The sequence below is a fragment of the Myodes glareolus genome, chromosome 27 (assembly GCF_982192425.1).
Source record: "Myodes glareolus chromosome 27, mMyoGla1.1, whole genome shotgun sequence".
NCBI classification, from domain to species: domain Eukaryota; kingdom Metazoa; phylum Chordata; class Mammalia; order Rodentia; family Cricetidae; genus Myodes; species Myodes glareolus.
This window is the reverse complement of record NC_142052.1, coordinates 28,720,886-28,740,114: the sequence shown is the minus strand read 5'-3', so window position 1 is coordinate 28,740,114 and position 19,229 is coordinate 28,720,886. Positions and strand designations below refer to the sequence as shown.

Sequence of the window (19,229 nt, the reverse complement as noted above, 5' to 3'; positions counted from 1 at the left end):
AAATGATAAATGCTTGAGGTGATAGACATGCTAATTACACTGGGTTGATCATTGCCCTTCATATACAGGAATTCCAATTCCATCATACCCCATGATGATACGTTTCAATTATGACTAAAAATGAAATTAGCCATAAAAAAGATAATGGTGCATTGTTTAATCAAGTGATCCTCACATGTGTTAATATAGAACGATCACTGATGGACAGGGCATCTTTCTACTGGTACAATCCTGATTACTACAATCTTGTTGATTTGTCTCTTATAGATATCAAATTTTAATTGATTTTTCACTTGAAACACTTTACTCAAATGAAGGACTGTGTTTTCTTTCACTTATAAGTGGATAATTGGATCTTATTTGAAATAAATCTCTCTGCTGTGCTTTTCTAGGACTGACACACACACACACACACACACACACACACTAGTTAGATCAACAGTAATCTTTCCTTGCATGGAGGAATGGCAGTTGTATAACGAATCTTTAACATAACTTCCATATAGTGGTAACATCTAAATTTTTGTGAAGAATCAAGGATACTCATTGCAGAACTGGAAGGACTGTGGTGTCTGAGTCATTTGATTTCTGATCCTCCTATAGAAGAACTGCTAATATTGAGAGACCCAGCTGGCTGTCCGTAGCCAGTGAGGGATTCTGGGAAGGGTTAGGAATCAAGAGTACTAGTGGCTGACAGTTTGTGAGTTCTTTTCATGATTCTCTTCTGTCTCCACTGTAGGGAGTGGTAAGGAAACCACAAGCTACCCCGTAACGAGTGGGGGGTGTTCAGAGCAGGTCTGTTGAAATGTCATCTCTGCTGGGACTTGGAAGTACCATGATCCAGACTGTAGTTTTGGTGGTCTATGTGGTTCATGTTGGCAGTGGTCCTTGTTCTCTGAGCCTCCTTGTGTATGGATTTACTGGGGAAGGGGAGACTCTGCATCCCTGGAATGGAAGGAAATGATGCTGGTTGTATCGCTGTCCACAATGCACACCTGAGCACTGCTTTTGTTGTACACTGGTAAGAGAGATTAGAAAATTGAAGGTTTAGTTTCTAGAAGTTCTGAATATTGCATTCCAATTTCAGGTTTGTGTTATCAAGATTACAAATAGTGTAGGACCTGGTAGAGCGATAGTTGAGTAGAATGCTTTTAACCTGGTGGTGCCACTAGCTGCAATGGTGTTATCCACTGAAGCTTAGTTCAAAAGGAGTTTCTGATTTGCAGAGATTTCACAGCTGTGCATTGTATTAGACAGGTAGACAGGGCACAAGCCACATATTCAACTTTATGCCATGTAGCAGGAAGCAGATTTTAAATCATTTTATAGGTCGTTTTGGGCTTGAAAAAGATTAATTAGATTAACACTTCATCTGGCATCTTAAAATATGTACTCAGTTAACAGAAAGGGGTAATTAAAGCCCGCAGAGATATGTTACAGAATAGATTATTAACTTTTAAATTTTTAAATGCTAATAAAAAGGATACAACAGGTGAGGGTAAACACTAGATAATAAAAAAAAATCCCTGCTAAATTAAGCCAATCTGTATGCTTTAAAGATACATTGCATTCAGAATAAAAACCAAGATATGTATTAAATTAGGGAAGAAAGTTATAGAGACCACTTAAATCCTTAAAGATTAGTTTCAAAAAAAGATCTCTTGAGTAAAAGAGATAATAGTTCATAAGAGAGCATTATCATTCAATCTTAACTAATTTCTAAGACCAACAGATGTTTTCCTTTTGATTAACTATAATTTCCAAAAATAAAACTCCATAAAGTTAGGGTTAAGGCAGAGTTTTGTTTTGTCTTTACGAGGTCTGCCTTTTTATTGTACTTGGGCATTATCCTTTGCAGCTCTTAATATTCTTTCTTCATTCTCTATGTTTTACATTTTGATCAGTATATGTTGGGGGAACTTTTCTTTGGTCCAGTCTATTTGGTGTTCTCAAAACTTCTTGTACCTTCATAGATATATTCTTCTTTGGGTTGGGAAAGGTTTTTTCTATTATTTTTTTGTTGAGTATAGTTTCTGTGCCTTTGAGTTGGTGTTGTTCTCTTTCTTCTATCCCTATTATTCTTAGGTTTTAATTTTTTTTCATGGTGTCCCAGATTTCCAGGATGTTTTGTGTAAGGTTTTGGTTGGATTTATTTTCTTTAACAAATGATTTGATTTCCTCTATAGTATCTTCAGCACCTGAGATCCTCTCTTCTACCTCTTGTATTCTGTTGGTTACACTTCCTGCTGTAGTTCCCATTTGTTTACCCAGATTTTCCATATACAGAATTCCCTTCATTTGTTTCCTTTGTTGCCTCTAATTCAGTCAAGTCTTGAGTCATTTGTTTCATCTGTTTGATTGTTTTTTCTTGTTTTCTTTGAGAGAGTTATTGATGCCTTCCAATTTTTTGTTTGTCTTTTCCTTGATTTCTTTAAGGGAATTTTTATTTCCTTCATCATCCTCCTATACTTACGTTGGGAACCCCATCATCCTCACAAAGTTACATTGAAAATCATTTTTTTTTCCTTCTCCTGGGTTAGTATTTAGTATGATTACATCTTCCTGTAGTATGACCACTGGGTTCTGGTGTTACCATGTTGCTTTCTATGTTGTTGGATGAATTCTTGCATTGGCACCTACCCATCTCATCCTTCAGTTGGTACCAGCACTGTCTTTGCCTCTTGGTCCAATTTTTGAAGTGGTTGTTTTTGTCTTTGCGACCTGTTCTTGGACAACTCTGTGTTTCAGAGAGCCAATGCCACTGAGGTCTGTCTTTGCACTCTCTCTTGGCCTGCTCTTTTGTTCTGCATTTCTGGGTCACTCTCTTGGTCCAGTCTGTGCAGTCACAGCTTGTGCTTCAGGGTCCCTGTCTTGGTCTACCCTGTGAAGCTACATTTGTGTTTTAATGTTCCTCTGAAGTTCCAAGTGGCTGGGAGGTAGGATGGGGGGTTTTGGTGGTGGAGTGAGACTGTAGCTTTCAGGCTCTGATGGATGGTGTGAGGGTGTTTCAACAGCACACCTGAAGGAAATTTTCCTGTTGGCTGTCACATGAACTGAAGCAGGTAGTGTTGGGGCCCAGAGTTTTGCCCCAGTATGGAATTCCTAGAGAGGTTGTCCTGCTGGGCAGGTCATCACTCACCTCTTGGTATTTTCTGTGTAATAGCAGGCTGTGCTTCAGAGTTCCACTTAAGTTGGGGGTGCATGGATAGGAGGGCTTGATGCAGAGTGGGACTTGTAACTTTCAAGGTTCAATGGATGGGATGGAGGTGTTGGAGCAGCCTACTTTCAGGAAACTCACATGCTAGCTGGCTAGGGAAGCTGAGGCCACTGGCGGTTGTCCTGGGATTTTGCTCTGGTATGGAGGGCCTAGAGAGTGGGGTGTCCTGCTGCATGGTCCCCACTGTGTAGTATCAGGCTGTGTTTCAGAGTTCCATTGAGATTGTGGCAGGGGTTTGGAGGAGTGCAATAGGAGATTTGGGGCAGAGTGGGACTCGTAGAATTCAGGGTCCAATGGATCATGAGTCTATTTCTTAAGCTTCAGTTTTTAAGTTTCTTCACTTGTTGCTTGTTTGTTTGCTTTTCATTTTCTCAAGACAGGGGTTTTCTGTATCTTTGAAATCTTTTTGTTTTTTGTTTTTGTTGGACTTTTTTTTTGGTTTTTCAAGACAGGGTTTCAGGTAGTTTTACAGCCTGGCCTGGAAGTAGCTCTTGTAGACCAAGTTGGCCTCAAACTCTCTGCCTCCCGAGTGCTGGGATGAAAGGTGTCCATCACTCTTCTCTGGCCAACAAGGCTTTAGTGGGTTTTTCAAGAGAAGGTTTCTCTGTGTATGTCAGGCTCTGCTGGCACTCAAACTATACAGCAGGTTGTTCTCAAACTCACAGAGATCTCCCTGTTTCTTCTACACAGGTACAGGAGTTGAAAGCATGCACCACCACTTCCTGGCCAAACATGCATTTCTTTATATTCTTTTTTGTGTGTGAAAATATGGTAATATTTATTGTTTGATTCCATACAATAGAAACTATTTTTACACTTGCATAACCACACAGGCGAAATGGGACCAGTGTTGTACTAGATATTCTAAGAAATTCATTCTGAATTAAAGGAGGATTGTTTTAACTGACCGAGTTTTTAGATGTAATTTTGCATGAATTAGAATCAGTGTGTTCTCTTAAACTTCTGTATGAAACACAAAATCTAGGGAGAGTTGATGCATTGGTACTAGATTTGAAGAAAGTTTACAAACTTCCCATTCATTTCATGTCTTTGCTGTCACTGTCCCCTTCTATCACCATGGTGAATTCCTCTCAGCTCCCATATCATTTCCAAAGGAAATTTCAGGCAAAACTATATGTCTTCTATGGAAAAGGACATATGGACATTCCCAGTTGCCCCAAATGTGTTTCCTTTTTTTGGCATAATAGATAAAAATACTAAGAAGAGTTTAAAAACCAAAATTCTGATCTCTTTGAATCAAGAACTATGATCAATTTACCTGGTCCCTTCAGGGACTATTATTTATACTTCTCTTGCTACTTTTTCTCCTAGACTGAAATCAGGTACAAATATTTGATCATGTAATTTGGGTACTTTTGAACTGTTCCTTACCTATTACTTCTGATTGTAAATTAGAGGAAGTTTGCTGTTAGACAAGGGTCATGAACTTTTTAAAGACTTGTCAATTGTATTGTTTTAACAAAATGCTCATTGGCCAGTGGCCATGCGGGAAGTATATGCTGGATGACCAAGCAGGAAGTATAGGCAGGGCTGATCAGAGCAGGAGAATTCTGGAAAGAAGAAAGGTTCAGCCTGCAGTTATCACCCAAAGGCAAAGGATATAAATGAGATTGCCTTGCTGATAAAAGGTACCAAGCCATGTCACTGACACAGACAAGACTTATGGGTGATTTTAGGATGTAAGAGTTAATAGGAAGCATGACCTAATAGACACAGCAGTTTATAATCAATGTAGAACTTTGTTTGGTTTTGGGGACTAATGACTATAGAACCAGGTGAAACAAATGTTAACAAATGTTGTCAACATGAATAACTAAATCCAATTTAAACCAGAGAGAGCTTGGAAATTAATTCAAGACACAAAAGAACAGAGTTAAGCATGGTTTCTTGGTATCAGCATTTTCTTAGCTGGGCTCTGATAGAGGCAAGTGTTGCTCATTTAAGAGAAGCTTCCTGAGTCAGTTTTAGCTGTAAAAACCTTGCAGCCCTTTTAAGAAGCACCACACCAAACACTTAAATGGTGTCTATGTACAGTTACCATCATGCTTCTTGGTGGTGCTAAGGACCTTGAAACTCCATAGAATTGTGGCATTAAACATGGTTCCTGCCAGTACCTCAACCCTGAGGCTAGACTCACCGAAAGCTAAGGAATCAGGTGGATCCAACTGTCAAAGCCAAGTCTTTAACCATAGCCATATTGCTTAGCATATTATAGGGGTAAAGAGAAGATTCAATAATCTACACTTTTATCCTATCATTTCATTGGGTGCCTTTTTTAGGTGGATGTTTCTGCCCCCAACAGAAACTCTCAAATACACAGCAGCCGCTTCATAAACAATTGACCCAGAATGCTTATGAATGCTTGCGCCTTGGCTTAGGCTTATTACTAACTCACTCTTAGACTGAATATTGACATTCATCGCAGCAATCATGCTACCCTTTAAAGTTCATTTTATTCTTTTTTTTTCTCTCATTCAATGATATATCTTTTAATATACATATTTCAGCTGGAATTGGAGGTGTATGGCTGTAATCACTGTACACAGGAGTGTGGGTGGGGGCAATCTCCGTGAGTTTGAGGGTTTGAGGTCAGCTTGTTTCCCATAATAAATTCCTGGTATCCATGTTTATGTAGACATATCATGTCAAAAAAAGTCCCCGAAGAAAGCCCACTTCAAATTATGGAACTTTTCCTAATAAAATTTGGCTGCACTTAGACTGAATTCAACCATCCTTTTTATCTTTACTCACATAGAGAGAGCTGTCTTAACAATGAAAATAGGAATGAATATACAAATTTCGTTCACATTCTGTCCAAGGGATCCTTTGCCAACCATCCAGAGGTGACTTTTTTTAATTATTTATTTATTATGTATACAACATATCCTTCCATGTATGCTTGCATGCCAGAAGAGGGCACCAGATCTCATTATAGATGGCTGTGAGCCACCATGTGGTTGCTGGGAATTGAACTCAGGACCTCTGGAAGAGCAGTCAGTGCTCTTAACCTCTGAGCCATCTCTCCAGCCCCCAGAGGTGACTTTATCTTTCAAGTGATAAGAGACAGAAGAAAGAGTGAGTCACCTTCACCTGCAGCATTGTATTGACATATGTGGGACCCAGAGAGTTGTCTCACAAGTACTAGTCCTCTTGGGTACCCATCTTTGATTCCTAGCATACACATCAGATTGGACAGTCCTCCCTGTATTTGTAGGTTCTGAAGATCTGGTGCATTCTTTTGGCCTTAGGGCACCAGATAGGCAAATGTTGAAGAAAAAGGTTTGTGGGTGTCTCTATGTTTTAAATATGTTTTCTTCATGTGTACATATATGTAACAATATTAAAAATACATAAATATTAATAAATATTCATGACATAGTTTTAATAATATTTTATGTCAAAGGCAGATAAGAATCATGTTGCTCAAAAACAAGTAAAATTTTACTGCAAGTGGGTAAATTAGCTTCAGACATGGATGATCTCTGTATTTGTGTATTTAAATGAACATGTTCAGTCCTGAAACCACAACACACAACGAACAGAAATGGACCCAGCAGATTCTATTCACATATTTGTCCAAACTTATTAGAACATACTTAACAATGAAGGAATTGGAAGAGAAATATTTGGAAAGGGATAAAGAGAGGACACAAGAGGGTAAAGAGATGTAATACATTTTAATTTAAATGTGCAAAATATATTTTAATAAAAATGTGACTTAAGAGATAGCTTAGAAATTAAGAGCAATGGTTATTTTTGAAGACAGCAGGGTCATGTTGCTAGAACTCCTGTAACTCAGGTTGAAGTGATCTGATTCCCTCTTCTGCCTCGGCAGGTCTTGACACAGACACACAATTTGGGCAAACATTCATACATATAAAATGAAACTTAAATAATACAATCCTGTAGAGTAAATTTCACAACCTTGAAACAGAGAGTAGTCAGGGCTAGTTAAAATGAACTATTTTTGGTCCTTCTTAGAAGTATCTCTGGTCTTCCTTTGAACCACCATTTTCAGTGTCAAAAGAAGCCTTATTCTGAAGTTAGAAGAGCTCAGAATAGCTGCTCATTTAAGACAATCTTTTATAATGTGGACAGGACTTTCCCATACTTTTGTATTTGTGGTCTATTTCCTATTATGTGCATATATCTTTTAAATTTATCTTTTAGATCTTGCTTGATCAGAACAATAGTTTTGGTTTGTAAATCTCCATCTGCCTACTTGGTTAGACATGCCTTCTCCTGTCTTCCTCCCCTTTTGGTTGTTTTGTTTTTCAAAACTAGGTTTCTCTATAGTTTTGAAGCTTGACCTGGAACTAGCTCTTGTAGATGAGTCTGGCCTTGAACTCACAGAGGTCTGTCTGCCTCTGACTCCCTAGAGTTCAGATTAAAGGTGTGTGCCACCACTGCTTGACTTCTGTCCCTCTTTAAGTTGTTCACAGTATAACCATGGTCCTGAACTCAAAAGAAACTTCAAGATGACAGCATATGTGGAGTGCAAAATGTTTTCCAGACTGGCTCCTCTTTTTAGCATTAACCACTACTAGATGCCTGCTGTTGTTACAGCAATTTATGTTAATTAAATGTTTAAGTTTGTGGAATGATTCATGCCTGGGAAGGCATATTAATTCTAGAACATCAGTCTTGTAGAAAAATGTTTCTTAGACAAAAATTCTTTTGTTGGATCATGTAACCTTGATACCACTCCATTGCTGCCCAGGAAATTGACCTTGCTCTCCTGGTGATTAAACCAACTAAATTTTTAGATTGAAGAACTCAGTCACCACTTGGTTGTGAAATTTTAAATTTGAGTAATGGAGTCAACTGTTCATTTCAATAACAAGAAAAGGATTTGTGTGGAGCATGGTTTTGGCCTTCAGAACCTGACAGTAAATACACAGGCTGTGTATCCTATAGGGGAAACACTGTAGGCAGGCAGCAGTGAAGTCACCATTATGAAATAAGATATGATTGTAGATGGATAAGTGATTTTGTAATTTCCCAGCATGTACTGATCCATGTCATGTAATGAAGGCAGGCCAGATTTAGGTTTACAATGTGGGAAGGTTAATTGAGCCAATGAATATTGAAATTCCAACAAGGAGCTCTAATATACAGATATGTTCAGTCTTGTTTGTCATGGTTATATCCATTAGCTCTGGCTGTGTTTGTCAGGTGACAGCCCCAAGCAGCTAACATTGTATTTAAGGACAGCATGGAATAATATCTTATTAATGCCATTCCCTTTGAAAGAGAATGGTTTTGTGTTTTTCAAAGTCAGTCTACCTTTATGGTTTTTTCAGCTACTTTTTAAAAAACAAACTATGAGTTTCAATTTTTAACTTAGAATATCTTTAAATGCATCATTGTGTGGGCCCCTTACATCCCTTGCTCCCTGGGATGCAAATCAAGGACTGTTTTGGCAACCAGCTAAAGCTTCCTGCTAGTTCTGTTTGTTCTGCTCTAGCCTGGTAAAATAGCGTAAAGCTTTAAAATGGTAATTTCTCAACCTGCCCGGAAGTGCCCAGGTGCCAAGATCCCTCTACCCTGTCTGACACTGCTCTGCACCCTTCACCCACCTGCCTGCTGAGAAGCTCACTCGGTGCCAGCTTCCCCATCCCCCTCTGGCTGGGAGGGGTTCTCCTTGTCTGGGGCCAAAGTATTTAACCCTGGTTTTTGGCTGAATAAAGGGGCATTCTCCTCTTGGCGAATGACTCAAACTCTCTGTATGTGTGTGCGTCTTATATTTTATTGCCTGGGACTTTGCCCAGCTCGTGTAAGGTATGGAATCGCGGTCCATACCGGTAGGGAGGTGATGCAGACCTCAGGTGTGGAGGAAATGTCCTCCACATCATTGCTCTAATTTCTTATTTCTTCCTATTCCCCATTATTTTTAGGTCATTAAGAATTTCTTTCCATTTTTTATCAAGTCTGTTTTTTACTTGTTTATGTTTAAGCAATGTCTCCGGTAACTTAGGCTGGCCACACACAATGCCATTGAGAATTCCATTGCACATCTAATCCTGCTTCTGCTTCCAAGTGCTGAAAAGTCCTGCAACTGCTTCATGGCTGGGCCTTAACTGGTCAGTGAAAAAAAAAATAGACTGGTAAATGGGGGCCCTCCTACTTCTCTGGGTCATAATTCCAACTTAAAAATGAAGATGGATTGTGTACAAATTGAGTTCGATGACCAACTTAAAGCATGCATAGTCCCAGTACAGAAAGAGATGGACAAGAAAAGCATGAATACTTACTAAAGTAGTCTACTTTAGAAATAAGTAGTGAAGTGATATAGTCAAGATGATTGATTGAAGGGTGATCTGAATTAGTAGTATCAATAAAATCCCAGAGTCAGATATTGGGATAAAGCTGACAGAACAGAGAAGCAACACAACAGCCACATTCACTTCTTGCCCCTCCAAATCTCATGGATATGGGGAATATAACTGAGATCATCTTTTAGGTAGTGAGTGATTTTAGCCTCTCAGCAATCTCCCCAGCTCAAGACTGAGGGCCTCAAAACCAATTTGAGGTTGACAAATGAGACAGATTTCTGCTGGGCACATTGTTCCCCACCAATAATCCCAGCACATTGAATATGGGCACAGGTGGATTTTGCCTTTCAGGTCCAGTTAGTGTACATAGCAAGAACCTGTCTCAAAAGAAAACATTAAACAAACATCATTCGTGCTGAATTTGGTGGTTCACACTTTAGATTTTAGTGCATAGCAAGTTGATACAGGAGTATCACCAATAGATTCAAATCAGGCTAAGGTATCTTGTGAGACCCTGGTCAACAAAACTTCCCCTCCCCAAACGTTTCAGACTGCTGTTCTTTTTACTGTTTCTTAAACCTAACAAAGCTCTACCCATTTGTTTTGGAATGCTGAAACCAATACCTGAAATGAAAATGGAGAACTAATTAGCACTTATTGCAGATTCTAACTTCATAAATCTCAAGGGTAGAAATACTATCTAAGCACTTTTCACTCTTTTAAATAAGTGAGCCTGTTAAAATAATCTTAAAATGTTTTTATTAAGTATAAAATGATTTACTAGCTAGGGACTTGAGAGTAAAATCTATCTCAGAAAAATATTCAGGTTGTTAATTCAGCCAATCCACTACAAAATGTCTGGGTTTTACCTTGCTGTGGTTTAAGCTTTAATGTTCGTATATCCCTTGTAAGCATCCATTTACTTAATTTTAAATTTTAATAGACTTGAATAAATGACAGCAAGATAAAATTTAATGATAAATATATTTCTACTCACGAGTACCTTCACCTTGATCAAAACAAATGATTAAATCTTGCCATAGAGCTAATGACTCATACTGTTTGATAAATTTTTCATCAGTATAACACTCAATATTACACTTCATTTTTCCCATACTCTTTCAACTATTACTGCATGAAAGGTTATTTTCTTCATGTGTATTTAATGTGATTCTGAAGTAGTTGCTAAAAGTGCTTCAGGTATGTAATTATGGCATAAATAAAAAAATTGGGAACTAGAAGTGGATATAGGAGCAGGGAAGACAATATCGACATTAAGGCATCCATTTTAGGGTTGGCAAGAGACTTGAATCTAGAGGGAATCCCAGGTGTCCATGGGATGTCTCCAGCTAGGGCCGTCAACAGTAGGGGAGAGAGTACCTGAAAGTTCCTTTCCTCACTATCACTCTGATTATCTCGTATATCACCTTAGAATCTTCATCTGGCAACAGATGAAGATAGAAACAGAGACCCTCATCAGAGGAATAGACTGAGCTCCCAAGGTTCAGTTGAAAATTAGAAGGAGGGAAAAGACTCAGTACCACTTGGGGTTGGTCCACCAACTGAGGCAGATATCCCGATTTTTATGTGACAAAAAAATAGAAACTTGAACATAATTAACTGTTCTTGTAGGACCAGGAAAATGAAAATGTAATGGCAGAAAGTGGGTATTGACATCATTAGATTTCAGTTGAAAATAAAGTTGATAAAAAAAAACAATCCTTGGTTCTTTTGTCTGATTTTTTTTTTCCAGGACAGGGTTTTCCAGTGTAACAGTCCTACCTGTCGCGGCGCTAGCTCTTGTGGACCAGGCTGGCCTCAACCTCAAGGGCTTTACCTGCCTCTGTCTCCCCAGGGCTGGGATTAAAGGCATGTGTCACCACTATCCAGACATTTGTGTGAAATTTTATCTCCAAATTTTTTATTATTCTGCCTATGCTCTAGAAATTTAGTGATGCCAAATTAAAATGTAATGGGCTAATGTCTTTAATGGAATATTGAAGTTGTTCAATGGTTATCACTGATGACTTACTTAGCTGTACAATAAAAAAACCAAGTAGGGCAGAAATAAATGAAAATGAAAAGGTAGTTTCAAAGGGCATTTATGTGTTAATACAGGCAGGATTTTTCAAAGAGTTTATCAACATTACAGGAAAAGCCATTGCTCTGGACTGGAAGCTTATCAAGGTGCCCTAAGAGTAAGACTCCATACATATAAGCCTTCAATTTAAAGATGGTTGAGCAAAGTGACTCAGTCTCAGGAAGCTACTTCATTCCAAACCTTCTACACTTGTGGTCCAATCTCGTTAGTGCTTTTTGCAGTTAAACAAAAACCCTACTTCTCAGGATCACCAGTAATGTGTTGGTCTTGGGAACATGAAAGAATCAAAATTTAGGATCATAGATTTTTAGTTTATGGTGACAGTTTACCATTGTTTCAGGCATCTGTGTTTGGCAGAGTCAGAAGCCCAATGAGGAGACAGTGAGAGTTCATGGCATGAAGCTGAGAAGATTGAAGCTGGGTGTGGTGTTGTTGGTTGTTTCTTTTACTCCCTTCTTCCTTTAGGGCCAGCCACCCAGTTCACAATTAAATTTCACACATGAAATCTTATTTTTTTTCTTATAAATACTTGACTTTGGCTTGTTTCAAGGCAGGTTGTTTTTAATTTAACTGTTCTCTCTGCATTTCCCCCTGGCCTTTATCGTTATTCCTCTCTTTATTTCTTACTCCATGGCTTGCTGTGTAGCTGGATTAAAGGCTCCTGTTGTTCTCTCCTTATGCTACCTCTTCTTTAATCCTCCCAGATTTTTCCTACCATTTATTCTCTTTTTCTCACAGGCCTGCCTGTCCTTTCTTGTCCTGCAATTGGTCATTCAATTCTTTTTTAGACCAACTAGGTATTTTAAATAGGCAAAGCAACACAGCATCACACAACTAAACCAATGGAACAATTCTTTGCATCATTAAAACAAATGCTCCACAACATAAATAAATATACCACATTTAAAAATATTATTTCAAAAAACACTGGGTTACATTTTGAGCCCACAGATGTTAAGATTTCTAAGTTATGACACAACTTCCATGGAGACCTAGCTGCTTATATTGAGAGTAAGTTACCAAAGAGAGAAATGCATGAGAAGTTGCAGGGATAGGGCCATTTAAGTCATTTGAAATTGAAGCCCATACATCTGACCAGAGAGCTACAGGATTTGACGGTTGTCTGGCTCTGCTTCAGTCTTGCCTTGGTCCAATCATCCCTTACTGTGTCTTTATTTTTCTCTTTTGGAATGTTAATGTTATTTTGTGCCATTGATGTTAGGAAGAGGTAACGTGTATCAGGTTTTATAAGATATTGTTGTCAACAGATTGTCCTGAGTGCCAGAGGGGACATTGCACATTTGGACAGTGTAGGTACCATTGCAGATGAGGATCATTAAATGTCTATTCTTGAAATGACTAAATGCATTTTTTCCATTGTTGACCATGAATCAATAATGACTGGGGTCAGAATGTACTTATTGAATGAAAAACCTCCCAGAAAACATCATGTATTTGAAAAAGTTTCTCTCCTTGGTGACTTTCTTTCAATTTCCTGTGAATCTTTAGTAGGAGAAGCCTGTCTAGATGAAATTCCTCACTGTATGTGGTGAGTCTCAATACCCTTAACTATTTCCTGACATTTATATCTACTGTTTTGTGTTTGTCATTAATTTGACAATTTCTTACTTATACTGAAATGATTTTGCTATCATTATAGGCTTGGTCTATATTTTCTATATCTTACCTATATTCTATAAGTAAAAATAAGATATAGCCGAAACAGTTGCTTTTACGGAGTTTGGAAACCTGGTATTTTAATTGTTTTGTTTGCTTGTCTAAGTCACCCTTACTATGTGGCTCCAAATTCCTGAAGGTAAAGGGGGAGGCATCATTTCTGGCTCTATTCATTTTTATATTATAGGGTGATAGCCCTGGAATATAGTTTTTTTTATATGTCAAGTATATGTTGCTGTGCTGAGCTTGCTTCATGTGTATCTTGAATTTTAAAATTTGAAAGAGGGTTTCACTCTGTTTCCCAGGTGTCATGTATTTATGACATTAATACTGCCTGAACATTTTGAGTCAGTTAATTGCAAGTACATGAACTTCGTCTGGCCTGTTATGCTTGATTTGATATTTTTAAAATCAATATGACTCTTTTATATGTCTGCATGGAAATTCATTACATGGGTACCTGGTCATCAAGGTGATCTAAAGATCTCAGAATTCCTGATCAAGGAACAATGGAAAGTTGTGATCCCTGTGTAAGAACTGGAAAATGTGCCCACCTCCATTCAAGACCAGCAAGAACTCTGAATTACTCTGCCCTCTCTCCAGCCCTGTGTTGATTATTTATGACCAACATTTATATTTCTAGTGTTTTCATCTGTCCATTTTAACTGCCTTATACACAAAGTTGCTTTCGACAAAATGTTATTGGAATTACAGTTTAAATTATGGCACTTAGATAGCTGGAAGATGAATACAAAACTAGAGTGAATGCAAAATTATTTGTAAGAACTTCAATAAATGTCTTTCAGTTTTTTCTGTTCCATTTGTCTGTTTCACGGATTTTGCAATGGGGACAGTGTCTTAATGTGTCCTTCCACCTGTCCTGGACCTGATTGCATAGCCTTGACTGACATTCAACTTCGAGACAAATATACCCACCTTTGTTTTCTGAGTGTTGTGGTTAAAGACACAATATACCCAGTGTGTCCATATTACTTTTTATTTTGTGGTCTGTGACTCTTCATACAATTTTCTCATGCATACTGTATACTGTTGATCTTTTTTGTTGTCTCTTCCTGTCTGTCAGTAGACATTGATTTTATGAGGTGATATCCCATATAAAGGGTAGAAATGACAGAGTTTACTCTGCTTTTCAATTTCCTTCCAAAGTGACTGTCTATGTCATGGAATAAGAGTAAGGAACCCCAGAATCATATGTCTATACTCTGAAAGAAGTATGCATTTCCAACTTTATCACTGTCATGCTTTCCATTTTACATGTGTGATATATTTTAGAAGGCAGTGACCTATGATGATGTGTATATCAACTTCACTCAGGAAGAGTGGGATCTGCTGAATCCTTCCCAGAAGAATCTCTATAAAGATGTAATGCTGGAGACCTACAGGAACCTCATTTCTATAGGTAAAAATGAATTTCCTTCATGTTTCAAAATATAGAAACAACTTTTCCTTGGTTAAGGATGTTGTTCTGCAATTTGATTTAGAAAGAAGAATGAGGTGAATAAAGCAGCAATAGTTCTTAGGTGCACTTAAGATAATAAGCTAAATGTTGCACATTGTTAAATGATATGACAGATATTCTGGTCCTGTATTTCAGGTTACATTTGGGAAGACCATAACACTGAAGAACTATGGCAATGTTCTAGAAGACATGCAAGGTAATTTTCATGAGCAAGTTGATAACAATGTGCCTCTGATGAGATTGCACTTTTTCCTAGAACTTTTAAATAAAAGTAGCAATGCAAATAAGCACAGCTTTAAGTGCATAGATGGTTATTAAATTCTCAGAAATCCATATACCTCAATTTCATGTCTGTGAATTATTCTTCCTTTTCTATGTGTATATAAGTTTATGAGCAAAGGGATATGTAAAGATTTAACATACATGTCCTTAAGGACAAAAGGAAGATCAGCAGAAGTTCCCATGTAGAGTATACTTGTTGAATTTGATTCAAGGATGCAATACTGATGGGTTTCTACCATCATTATTAATATATAAACATTACGAAAATGCCACATGAGTTCTAGGTTTGTGCAAATACTTATGAATGTCCTAGTTCACTTAGAAAATATATATGATTCACAGTATAGTAAAATTTATGAATGCAGTAAACTTGGTATATCTCTCAGTGTATTCAGTTTTCTTCCAAAAAGTGAATAATATAATATGAAATGTTTTTGTAAATGCAAAAAGGTATACCATGAAACAAAGGAATTTATCATTATACTCATATTTCTAGGTGCAACCTGACAATTAATTAAAAAGCAAACATGATTTTAAACAGAGTTATGATATCTTAATGCCTAATTCCTTTTAGAATTGGATCAAGTCATAAAATTAATTCATATAGATATAAGGTTCAACAGTGTCTTAAATGTGGTAAATCTTTTAACTGTGCCAATTATCCTTGCAGGATTGAAAGGAATCAAAATGGTGAGAAGAACCTTTCAGTGTATACTCACTGTGTTAAAGCCTTGTCTTATGACACTCACCTTCTACAGAATGAAGAAATACATATTGGACAAAAATGCTCTAAAAGTAAGCAGTGTGGAAAAGCCTTTGCTTATCTCAATAATATTCAAGTGCTTAAAAGAAAGCACACTGGAAAGAAACCCTATGAATACAGTCAAGATGATAAAGACCTTGTTCTTCATGAAACTCATCAAAGTCATAAAAGAATACATTCTGGAGAGAAACCCTATGAATGTAATCAATGTGGTAAGGCCTTTGCCCAGCACAATAAACTTCAATTGCATAAAAGAACACATACTGGAGAGAAACCCTATGAATGTAATCAGTGTGGTAAGGCCTTTGCCCGACACAATAGTCTTCAACTGCATAAAAGAACACATACTGGAGAAAAACCCTATGAATGCAATCAGTGTGGAAAGGCCTTTGCAGATCATAGTAATCTTCAAAAGCATAGAAGAATACATACTGAAGCGAAACCCCATGATTGTAATCAGTGTAGTAAGGTCTTTGTATTTCACAGTGCTCTTCAAAACCAGAAAAAAACACATACTGGAGAAAAACCCTATGAATGTAATCAATGTGGTAAGGCCTTTGCCCAGCACAGTAAACTTCAATTGCATAAAAGAACACATACTGGAGAGAAACCCTATGAATGTAATCAGTGTGGTAAGGCCTTTGCCCGATACAATAGTCTTCAACTGCATAAAAGAAGACATACTGGAGAAAAACCCTATGAATGCAATCAGTGTGGAAAGGCCTTTGCAGATCATAGTAATCTTCAAAAGCATAAAAGAATACATACTGGAGCAAAACTCCATGATTGTAATCAGTGTGGTAAGGTCTTTGTATTTCACAGTGCTCTTCAAAACCATAAAAGAACACATACTGGAGAAAAACCCTATGAATGTAATCAGTGTGGTAAGGCATTTGCCTGGCACAGTAGTCTTCAAAACCATAAAAGAACACATACTGGAGAAAAACCCTATGAATGTAATCAATGTGGTAAGGCCTTTGCCCAACTCAGTACTCTTCAATTGCATAAAAGTACACATACCGAAGAGAAACCCTATGAATGTAATCAATGTGGTAAGGCATTTGCCTGGCACACTAATCTTCAAAAGCATAAAAAAACACATATTGGAGAGACAATCTATAAATGTAATCAATGTGGTAAGGCATTTGCCTGGCACAGTAGTCTTCAACAGCATAAAAGAACACATACTGGAGAGAAACCCTATGAATGCAATCAGTGTGGTAAGGCCTTTGTATTTCACAGTGATCTTCAAAATCATAAAAGAACACATACTGGAGAGAAACCCTATCAATGTAATCAATGTGGTAAGGCCTTTTCCCTGAACAATACTCTTCGAAGGCATAGAAGAACACATACTGGACAGAAACCCTATGAATGTAATCAGTGTGGTAAGGCCTTTTCCGAACACAGTAGTCTTCGATTGCATAAAAGAACACATACTGGAGAGAAACCCTATGAATGTAGTCAATGTGGTAAGACCTTTGCCCGGAGCAGTTATCTTCAACTGCATAAAAGAACACATACTGGAGAGAAACCCTATGAGTGTAATCAGTGTGGTAAGGCCTTTGCCCAACACAGTAGTCTTCAAAACCATAAAAGAACTCATACTGGAGAGAAACCCTATGAATGCAACCAATGTGGCAAGGTCTTTGCCTATCAAAATAATCTTAAATTGCATAAAAGAAAACATACTGGAGAGAAGGAAATGCTATCAGTGTTATCAGTGTTGTAAGTCTTTTGCACCGCACAGTAATCTTCAATTGCTTTGAAGAACACATACTGGATAGAAACACCATGAATGTAATCAGTGTGATAAGGCAGTTCCAAGTTGCTGTCATCTTCAATTGCATTAAAAACACGTTGTAGAGAGAAACACTATGATTGTAATCATTTTGGTACGGCCTTTTCATAACACAGTCATCTTCAAAAGCAAAAGATCACATAGGAGAGAGAACCCCTATGAATGTAGTCAGTGTGGTTAAGCCTTTGGAAACCACTGTACTGTTCATGGTAATAAAAGAACACACAGTGTAGAGAATCTTTATGAATGTATATCAGTGCAAGACACAGACTGGAGAGATAACAGTGAATGGAATCTGTGGTAAATCCTTTGTCACAATCATCTCCAAATCCATAAAATAAACCATCTTTCAGAAAAAGTCTTTGAATTTAGTGTATGTATTCTGCAAAATCATGAGAAAAATCATACTATAGTGAAACTCTATAAGTGAATTTAGTGTTTTAATGTTTTGTACTTCATATAGGAGTAAGGCTTTTGTGTGTAATCAGTCTAATAAAGTTTATGCATATTAGCCTAATCATTTGGGCCTGTGGAAGTAACAGAGGGCTTATCATGACTTATTTTTAAAAGATCTTAAGCCAACACACATATAGTCAGTAAACTAACAGCAGTTATTGTCTAGAAAAAAAATGGATAGTGTAAAAATCTGTTCAAGCACTCTGATATCTCTTTTTATTTTGTTTGAACCAGCAAACTAATGGGCAAAACCACTTTTTGTGCCTATGGGTGGGAGAAAGGGCTAGTCAAAGAAACACACCTTGGACCTGAAAGCAGAGCCAAAGGAAAGCACTTTTTCTCTGAATCTAGAACTGGCTAAAGAAACAATATCTCCCTGAAAACAGCCCAAACATTAAAAATTGCCAGTGAAAGAAACACACACTCAAAACACAACTAAATAATAAAGCCCCATATTCTACCCTTCTCCAAGTCAGCACAAATGTAACCAATCCCTCAGTATAAAATGCAGCCCATCTCTGATTTTGTTCAGGATCGGGGATTAAAATCTAACAAATTCCCTCCTTCAAAATCTCCTTTGATGCACCCTGGTTTTAAAAAAAGACCTATATGAGCCATATGCAAATGCAGTAGCAGCTGCCCCATTCCACACTGGCAGGGTTACTTATGCTTTTGATTTCTTCCCTCTCAAATCTGTTGATTGGAGATTTGTGTGAAGACATTCTTTCACTGGAATGCTTCAAAAACTCCTCGAGTTGTGCCTAGACACAATTGTTACTTTCATTTGGAAACCCTTATGAGAATTTATACATTTCAAAAACTGAAGCAATTATTGTTGTCCTTCCTTAGTACCCCTGGCCTTTAAATATCTATAAGTAATGTTCAAACAGCTGTTTGTTATTTTCCTGGCCTATATTTAACTTTTCGAATATGATATACAAATTACTTCTTATTTTACTATTACTTATTTTACAATTATACTCGAGTTACTCCTTACTGGATTTTCATGCTGTACAGCTAACTTCTTTTTAATATTTACACCGTACAACTGCTGATGCTCCCAGGATATCCTTAATGCACCTCAGAGCACCCTTGGAATTTGCGGTGTCCCTATGAAGACACCCCTCCCAAGAAAGCTGCACAGCTGGATGTCACG

General features: G+C 37.6%; 1 protein-coding gene across 2 annotated transcripts in view; it reads left to right on the top strand.

Annotated features, from left to right (window-relative positions):
• The window catches only part of LOC148117629 (uncharacterized), a 46,461-nt gene extending 28,486 nt beyond the window's left edge, over positions 1-17,975 (top strand). For both annotated transcript variants that reach the window (XM_087902341.1, XM_087902340.1), the window contains exons 2-4: positions 14,585-14,711; positions 14,907-14,967; positions 15,724-17,975. In XM_087902341.1, coding sequence (XP_087758467.1) covers positions 14,585-14,711; positions 14,907-14,967; positions 15,724-17,548 — 2,013 coding nt within the window. In that variant the 3' untranslated portion in view covers positions 17,549-17,975. The remainder of the gene's footprint in view (positions 1-14,584; positions 14,712-14,906; positions 14,968-15,723) is intronic.
• Positions 17,976-19,229: the final 1,254 nt, after the last annotated feature.